Source organism: Opisthorchis viverrini (genome assembly GCF_000715545.1).
Source record: "Opisthorchis viverrini unplaced genomic scaffold opera_v5_296, whole genome shotgun sequence".
NCBI classification, from domain to species: domain Eukaryota; kingdom Metazoa; phylum Platyhelminthes; class Trematoda; order Opisthorchiida; family Opisthorchiidae; genus Opisthorchis; species Opisthorchis viverrini.
The window spans coordinates 65,019-74,216 of NW_008751953.1; the positions used below are offsets into that span (position 1 = coordinate 65,019).

Below are 9,198 nucleotides of genomic sequence, written 5' to 3' on the forward strand. Positions count from 1 at the left end.
CTATCAGTTGTGCAGTCACTTTCATTTGGACTTAGTAACGAATGGCTTTTTCACTAAGCTTAGAAGTCGTTCTACGGTATCCGAAATATCATCGTGTTTATACTTGAATCACTAAAAACACAAGGAGCTGTGACCAAGTCTACTAGCTCTGTTAAGGGTCCCTTGAGGATTCGATTTCATTGTGAGTGTTCTTCTTAATGAATGCACTCAAACACGCTCGCTGCATTCGGATGGTATGCCGCCAAAAATTTTAATTTTTCAGGCCAGCAGGTGAGAAATGCAGCTCAGTAAGTCAGCTGTTATCTGGCACTGAATATTTCAACAGAAAATTTTTGGATCTGTTCGCTAAAATCGTTCGAACTGCTGTACGCTGTTGCAATCGCTCACTCAGAGTCCCAATGTCTTATGACCCTCTGTGGTCAACACATCAATGGTTGCATCGATTGGCTAGATCACGCGCCAGGTAGTCCGTTGACCTTGAACTTCCGAACCAATCAGGTAAACAGGTCACGACGGAGCGGAGAATAAAACGCATGCCAACCTCGTTCTTCACAGAGGAAAAGCTGATAATTCTAGAGTTGTTTTGGTCCAAACTATCCGTCCGCTCAAAATGTATCAGCCGAGTTCAGTGCTGACGGATTCCAAAATGCTTTTGGCTCGCTATTACGAACTACCACAGCCAGAAGACAAAATACAACTGACGTACATCTGGATTGATGCTTCCGGTGTCGATATGAGATGTAAAGACATGACTGTCGACAAAGAACCAACAAGTCCGGAAGGTAAGTGAGAATGTTCTATACACCAGTAAGTTTCCTTGCCTCTCTGTGCTAAGCGATCTAGAATATGTTGTATAACTCCAGACAGGTCATAAATCCGCTCTTGAAAAACTATCCACACAGTAACTTACAAGAAGACAGCATTTTTTGGTAACATCTACTAGGAATATTTACTCGGACCGGACAATTTTTAGTTTTCATCTCTAGCTAGTATTCTGGCATGAAGGTAACGCCCGTTTATTAAGAACACCTTTGCCTCCAAGAATGCGCTTATGGTTTTGTCATACCGCGTACCGCAATAGGAGACATGGGCTTACCAAGCCTATTCTGAGCATGTAGAAAGCCTTCTGCATCCGAATGTTGACATGAGAATGCTGTCAACAGTGTCAAGCACACCTCACACCATCTGATGTTTGGAACTAGCTCCCCTGGACAGTTCAGATCCTGAGATAGGCTCATACTTGGCCGTTTGGTGACCTAAAACATCTTCCATCGTCTAACCATCAAAGTCATCCTGATATACATGGACCTATCTGGTCATAGCATCTCCGCAATGAAGTTATTTAGCTGCTCGCAGATAGTAAGACCCCTCATACCGTCGCTTTCAACCCGTTTGTTGGATTGAGTGCGTAGATACCTCGAATGTTATTGCTGAATAGTTATTTTCTTCACGAGGCTTTGTGTAAATAACTGTCGTGGACGGGTGTTGTCGGTGACGGTGCTAAATGAGGTGATCCGTGAGTGAGCACTAATCGGTCAGTAGGTAAAACCTGTCAAGTAAGGGGGAATGGAGTCATAGCCCTCGGATGCCCATCGATCATCTGCCAAAGGAAAGTGTTTATTAAATTCGACCTTTTTAACGAGGTTTGGCGCGAGTGAGTTGGACCACACGTGCCCACACGATAAAATGGCAGGCAATCTCAGTCTCCACTTCCTGAGTGGGGTCCAACGAAGTAGTAGTGATTGAAACTCCTGCAAAACGTGATATGGCCGATATTCGAATTCCAGCAGATGTTGTCATCGATAGCTTGTTAGCGTTCAGCTGTAGCACCTTTTCGGTGCCTAACTGCCATACCACCCGAAGGAAACATGAGGGCTGGGCTATTGTCAGGTTGCCCAAGCCTAGCCAGGGGAATTCGAGAGGCAGATGTCGGGCTGGAACCACGGACCTTCGGGTCAGTGAATTAGCGCTCTAGCCACCTGGACCATCTCATCCCCACACCTGGCTAATTTATTTTCGTCTTTGGATTCTGAAGCGAATGGGGTTGTAGAGTGGTGAGTAAATTACGGAGAATTGCCCGAATCTGGTGGGAACACCGGATCAGTAATGTTGAAGTTCGTCGAATGGAATTCGGGAGAAATAACTCACCCTCGATAGATGAACTGATCACACTGCATAGGTTGCGCTGCCTTGGCCACGTGCCAGTCGGCCGACTTCCTCGAGGGGCTCTTTTCGCACAGCCACGTGAAGGGTGGAAGAGAGCCAGAGGCGGTCAAACAATGACTTGGTAGCGAAGTATAGAAGCCATTACCAGCAAACTCATCTGCGCTGGTCATTGTCGTCTTCCTGGATAGGGACCTTGAGACGGGCCATATCAATGGTTAGACGTGGTCAGACGTGGCCCAGTCGTGCTCTCAATGGCGCTCATGCATCCAAGCTATTGCCTTCAATGCATAGCTCCCTTCCCAATCCCCCCATTTAACAGTCCACCCACAGTAATGTATTTAAGCACTCATTTATCAGCTCCCGCCTCCAATGCGCAGCTATCTACCCCACCTCCCCGAATCATCGGTGAACGAAACTGTAGCAGCCACAACCACTGTACGACGAGTACGCGGTTATTACAGCTGATAATAATAATGATGATGATGACGATGATTCGGATGATGGTGATGATGATTCGGATGATGATTCGGATGATGATGATGATAATGATGATGATTCGGATGATGATTCGGATGATGATGATGACGACGATGGTGATGATGATTCGGATGATGATGATGATGATGATGATGATGATGATGATGATCGATGACTATGATGATGATTATGATGATGATGCGTGCCTTTATATGAACCACTGAAGCTCCACTCCTTGCCAAAATAAGAAAAAAACGGAAATGCCAAGTTCGGCCTTATACAATTAGTTAAACAATACAGACAGCGTAAGACTGGGCATAAGGAAAAGAGATGACCGTGAAAGCTCCGAGTGCTACGCATACAACCAGCCCTCCAGGATGGGTCAATGCAGATGTTTTCTATACTTGACTACAGACGGTGTAAGATATGGCGAAGTAAACTAAACTCTGTGGCGTTTGTAAAGCCAGTTTGCGTTTGAGGCTTGGCTAGCAGTACGCCTTCTCCGCCCCCAGTCCCCATTTATTTGTGCGGTATGGTGTTCTACAGATAAGTTATTGTGATTGTAGGACAGTGAAATACTGGCACTTCGACACTGGTGGTGCAGCCGTCGATGGCGATTTATTCACATGAAGTGGAGACAGCTTACAAATACACCTTGGGAATGAATATAAATTGAGAGAATTCAGAATAAGTCCCACTAAAAAACGACTAAAAAGACCGGAAGCTAACTGTGCTCTGCATTTTGCGTGGCCTGACACGCAAAGCAGTCTCCAGATGTGCGTGATAGGAAATTCAGCCCGCGCTGCACTCTGGCGCTTAAGTGGCTAGAGTGCTACCAAACGAATGACAGAAACCGGTTGGCTGATTCCGAATGCGCCCTGTGGTGACGAAGTTATCGTCGATCTTCGTAACAGATTCCTGACATCTGTGGTGGACAAACAATGACAGTGAACTGCTCGGACAGTGGGTCACAAAGACCTGAGTGGGAGTAGAGAATGACACGTTCACATACACATATGCAAGATCAGGCAGGCACATACACTGTTCGTTTGTCAAACCACCGTTGGCGCGATGCCTCCCGTGATAGCACCCCCCGGTCTGTAGGATCTGGTGAACCGATGTCACTGGAACTGTCATTCTCAAAGGTCAGGTCATTTACAGGCCGGACTAGTCATTTGGCGGTGCCTGTGGAGAGTGGCTTTGTGTGCAGTCGGCTGAAAGGACTGTCGGTTGGGATAAACTCAACGAATGGGCGGATGCGAGCTAATCACAGCAGCTCGTGACTGAACGACCAAGTGTTAGAACTGGAGAAAGTAAGAAGGCCTACGCTGCGGAATTGTTCATTAGAAAATGCCAACGGACCAGTTGCAGACTATTGGACAGGGAAGTAAAACTCTCATTTGCATCTTATTTACAAAACTGTATATCCATCTTCTCCTGAACGCGTCTTCCTGAACTTTCCTGGATATTCATTGACTGTTGCTCAAATCCAAGCAAATGCCACAGAGCGACTCCACAAATTCCGTAATAAATCTCACTTGTCAAGAGACGGAAAGCGAATTCACAGCTCGAATGAAATTAGTAAGATGCTCCATCAGCGCATCTGGACATAACTCGACCCAATTCGATAAATGTGTGGAAAAAAGTTGCACCGTTTCGTACGTGAAATCGTATTAAGTTTTCTGGAGCTAGACAACAGGCGAGAGCAGTTCACCTTTTATCCCGTTTCCGACAAGTACAATTTCGTCTGAATTATCTGAATTGTCTTGTCCTAATTGTTTTTGGTCCTTTTTGGTACTGTACCGGTTACCATTCTGCTTGATTATTCCTGTAGTTAATTTCACACCTGCACCTACACACACACACATCACGCGCACTTCAGAACACAGACCGCCTCAACACACCAAAAACTGCGGACAACCAGGAACAAGTAACAGTGAATCTGCCAACAGAAACGCGACCACCTGCACCAAAAGGAACTCGGAGTAGCTATCACATTATTAGTATTCTCTTTTGTTAACAACAAAAATCACTTGATAATCAGAGCGTGAGATATACAACAACTAGGTGCACCCTAATCAAGTCAAATAAAATACTAAAAATAAAAAAGTTCAAACGGAGGACTTATCGTTCTGAGAGTAAGTTGTAATAGTGAAGCAAAAATGCGAAATCACCTGGAACGGGAGTTGACATGTTGTCGTATTCATGTCACGATGTTCACGCTTGACTTTGAGACATACAAAACGGAATGGTGGTAGTAGGTGCCGGTGTGAAATTGATTAGAGGAATAATTAAGCAGAAGGGCAGTCGTTACAGTACAAATAGCCACCGAAAGTCACTGGTTTGACCCGAATGACAGGCTGCTTTGACGATCATGCAGGAACTTTTTGTTAAGGCAGTAGTATGTATCCCACACATTCAAGGCTTTGGAATTGTTGAGGATACAGCAGTTGTAGTGACCAATTGCATCATACCCTTGCGTCTGTCGTTGAAATGGTTGTACATAGTTGTATATCAGTGAAGCATCAGTTGATATTTTCGATGATAACATTGCTCAAAGCATCCAAGGGCACCGAATTTTTCGTTAACCAGGGCACGCTTCATGTCTGTCGCCTTTCTCAAGATATTGTACCCCTGTCGAGGAGACGGTTTGTTATTTCAAAGAAAAGGGCACCGTCGGGGGAAGATGATAGAATTTCAAGGAAAATCTTGGAATCCTCAACGATTACAACGGAAAAGTGTCTCACCTGATAGTTATTTTATATCAATTCTCTCCAGTTCATCATAATACAACGTTGCAACTGAAGAGAGATAGCCCAATGGCCAAGACACCGACCTATGAACCGGAAGGTTCCTGGTTCGAACCCAACCTCATTATCTCGGCTGTTCTTGTCTAGACTTCGGCAAACTGACAGGAGGCGGCGAAACTAGACCATCCTAGAAAAACATCCTGAAAGCATTGACTGACAAAGTCGAAATTCTTGGCAGCTTCTATCTCCCTACATGTGAAAAATTTAGCAGGGTACGTCAACGGCAGTGTCATTTACAGCTTATTCAGTGACCACAGTTCTCGCGTATATTGTGCGGCTGTTCTGTTCCCCATTTCGTCGGACTATCACTTTTCTCCAACACCGAAAATGTTGTTAGGTCATCTGACAATCCTAAAATTTCGCAGTTTATATTGCCGGGGAGCGAAACCGTCGCAGCTGGATGCTTGGATATATGGTCCACACTCTACATTAAGTGTACCAGTAAGCTTGTTTACTCAAATTTGTCCCAGTAGCCCCGGAACCAGAAAGGTTTAAGTGTCAGGGTTAACTGCATTTTAAAAGGTTTCAGGGGTCATTGGGGGACCAGTTAGCCCTGCCAGTGGGCTATCCTACCCCGAGTTCTTATGGCAAGCTCCTGGAAGATATCTATCTTCTGTCTATCTATCAAAACTTTTGTTTTTCATTTGATGCTGATCGATTTCAGCGTTCAGTTGTTATTCTGGTAATGGGGCTCTAATTGGCACTTACTTCTCCAAAAATGTGCTTGAGAAACTTTGGTGGTATTTTTACCAAAACATGCGTCATAATTTCAGAAAAGGTTAATCAACACTAGAGGCTGTTAACAGGACACCTTCAGGGAGAATGAAGAATTGGGGTAATTTTTTATCACGTGATCAAAGCAGAGTCATTTAGGCACCTACTGTAGTCTACATTTTTAGTCTGGCAGTGTTTAATTAGAACAAGTAAATTAACTGGTTGTCGGGAGGAATGTTTAATATAGTCGAAATGACTCATTTATGTATGTCTCGACGGGGCCACTGATGGAGTAGCACAACCTGAACCGAGTACAAAGGCCCAAGGACACGTGGAGGAGTCATATACGGTAAGCAGAACAGCAGGAATGAAAAATTCATTCAAGTTTTCATCACGACCAATCGGATTCTTTCGCGTAGATGTGGATTTTCTCAAATGCTACTTCTGTTTCCTCCGAAGCCAGGTCATATTATTTTCACCCACAAAAGCTATCACTTGCCCAGTGCGTCACCATGCGTCTATCCTGGAGCTCCAGAGAGCTTTCATTTTAATTACAAGCTACTAATCAAATATTCAGTAGTTTATACGTTCCTGACAATTCAAGTTTCCTGCCTGGCGGTACCTTAACTAGCACCGAATCCTAGAAATACACCGAATGTGTCGCGATTGAAGTACCTGTCTTTTTAACCAACTCTAGACTGCCGCATATGGAACTTTGATGGGAGCAGCACCGGTCAGGCCGAGGGATCCAACTCGGATGTATATCTCAAACCATGCGCTGTGTTCAACGATCCTTTTCGACGGGGCCGAAATAAACTTGTGCTTTGTGAAACCCTCAGGTATGATAAGATGCCACACGGTAAGTTGCAGAATGGAACTGAGAGTGCATATAGCTATTCTTTTATTCTGAATAAAGTGGATTAGAGTAAAAATAGCCCAACTATTCAAATGAGAATTCACTGGACCTTTGAATGCAAACAGATCACCGAGGAAACAACTGAAATTTAGCATACCACTCCCTGTTTCCACTGACAAATCATGTGTGGAAAAGTCCATCTTGTACTTTGTCCTTCTGAGGATTTGCACTACGTGACAAATTAGTCGCATGTTGTTTTTGCCAAATTATCAGAGTTTATTCAGAAGCGTACTTTTATTCAGCATCCGTTTATGGTAGATCGAATTTCCGCTTTTCATTGTGTTATTGGTCAACCGAATCAAAGGGTAATCGGCCATGGAAATATAAAAAGATATTCAGACATTCAAACTTGGAAAGTTTTGTCTCTGAAAGATTGGGTGTTGAAAACGCATATTCCATTTGGCAAGTTAAGCCCAGTTCAGTGACCACCACCTGTTGTCGAACCAGCCTACGTTTCTGCGAACTCCTCTAAAGGATTGTCATTCTTCTTCTACCCTCAAGTCACTGGTTACCAAATATCCGGCGCCTTGCATTTATTTTTACGGTGTTGTCTTCTTGGCTATTACCATCATTTAAACTCTCAGCTCTGACGAGAAGGTCCTGAAAAATAATGTTCTTTATTCGAGAAATACACTCGTTTGCAAATCAACTTGGCTTTCGCGAGAGACCCAACTGAATCTCTCGTTTATGATGTTCTACAACCGAATGTGCTGCACACAATCCGCCTCATGATTCAGTTTTACGATGTTCGAGATATCGCAGTATATTTTCCTAAAGGAAACTACTCACAAGGTTGCTGAAAACCCTTCGAGAGCACACGACCGACTTCGCCCTTCTTGGGGCTCCTCAGGTGGGCGCAGTCCTCGAGTTTCCGTGAAACTCATGCTTACACGAAACCCGTCGGGAGGCGTCGAAGAGTTTTCAGCAACCTTGTGGGTAGTTTTCTTTACGATAATGTTCTTTTTTATAATTGAGTCAGCGTATCGCAAAATATCTTCATTATCGAGAATCATTTGTCACAAATAACGGTAATTCACACGAGTCTTACTTGACCAAGGGTGAAACATCCTACAAAACAGTCGAATGCTTCCAATAACTGTGTCATCCCGCGATCAAACCGAACTGTGAGGAAGAATCTTAGACTTTAGTGTCATCCAAATGCACCTCAAACTCCACCATACTATCCTACGAGGAGTTGTTTTCCGAATCGAGTTTCCGACTGTCAAAGGAACGTGGTCTTATGAGACCAAGTATCTCTGTACTGAAGCACAGCGTATACTATTGTCAGAAAAATGTCGTGTACCTTTCCTCGGTTGGTACGAACAAAAAGAAGCAATTCTGACCCCACGCAGGAAGTTCTGTCGTCCCAATGACCAGCAATATTCTGAGTCTTTAGCTGATTGATTAAACCAAGCTGGGTGACTGTCTGTTGCAAAACGTTCCATATCAAACTGGACGCTGAGATTGTGGGTGGGTTGACCCTACCGTTGTCTATCTGGGGGGGGGGGGTGGATGATTCCGTTTTTTAATCTCCTGATCTGGCAACTTCCGCGTTTGGAGTTGTATTACTTGAAACTTATTGTACTTCTTAAGGATTGTATGTAAATATTTGGCTGGCCCGCCTATTATTGATTGTTGGTTACTGAATACGACAGGTCACAACCAAAGTACAAAGCTAATTACCATCGAGCTGTTGTACGATTCCGCTCGTTGTGGGATCACATAAGTGATCATTGATCACATAGTTGTCACTATACCTTGGAACCGTTCTTATCAAACCACGGCAGTTTGTCTGCAGACCCAGCCAGACCCTCTCACCTCTTTGTCTTCTCAAGTCCAGCAACAAAAATTTGTTCCGGGCGAGCGGTCAGACAGACGATACTTTCCATGCTGCGCGTAGAAATGATAGACCACACGGCAGTTTGCAGACCCAGCCAGACCCTCTCACCTCTTTGTCTTCTCAAGTCCAGCAACAAAAATTTGTTCCGGGCGAGCGGTCAGACAGACAGAACTTTCCATGCTGCGCGTAGAAATGATAGACCAGGTTAACAAGTATGCATATATGAACGCACGGTATATATATATATATATATATATATATATATATATATGTAT

The 9,198-nt window shown here is 44.2% G+C and overlaps 2 protein-coding genes across 2 annotated transcripts in view; both read left to right on the plus strand.

The window, feature by feature from the left end:
* Nucleotides 1-610: 610 nt before the first annotated feature.
* T265_09669 (hypothetical protein) lies at nucleotides 611-2,291 on the plus strand (the record flags this gene model as incomplete). Its single annotated transcript, XM_009175819.1, has 3 exons — nucleotides 611-782; nucleotides 1,822-1,954; nucleotides 2,051-2,291. The coding sequence occupies 3 exons, from the start codon at nucleotides 611-613 to the stop codon at nucleotides 2,289-2,291; spliced, it is 546 nt and encodes a 181-aa protein (XP_009174083.1).
* A 1,849-nt stretch (nucleotides 2,292-4,140) lies between these two features.
* The window catches only part of T265_09670 (hypothetical protein), a gene marked incomplete at both ends in the record, with an annotated part of 29,870 nt that continues 24,812 nt past the window's right edge, over nucleotides 4,141-9,198 (plus strand). The window contains 2 exons of the mRNA XM_009175820.1: nucleotides 4,141-4,224; nucleotides 6,865-7,006. Coding sequence (XP_009174084.1) covers nucleotides 4,141-4,224; nucleotides 6,865-7,006 — 226 coding nt within the window. The remainder of the gene's footprint in view (nucleotides 4,225-6,864; nucleotides 7,007-9,198) is intronic.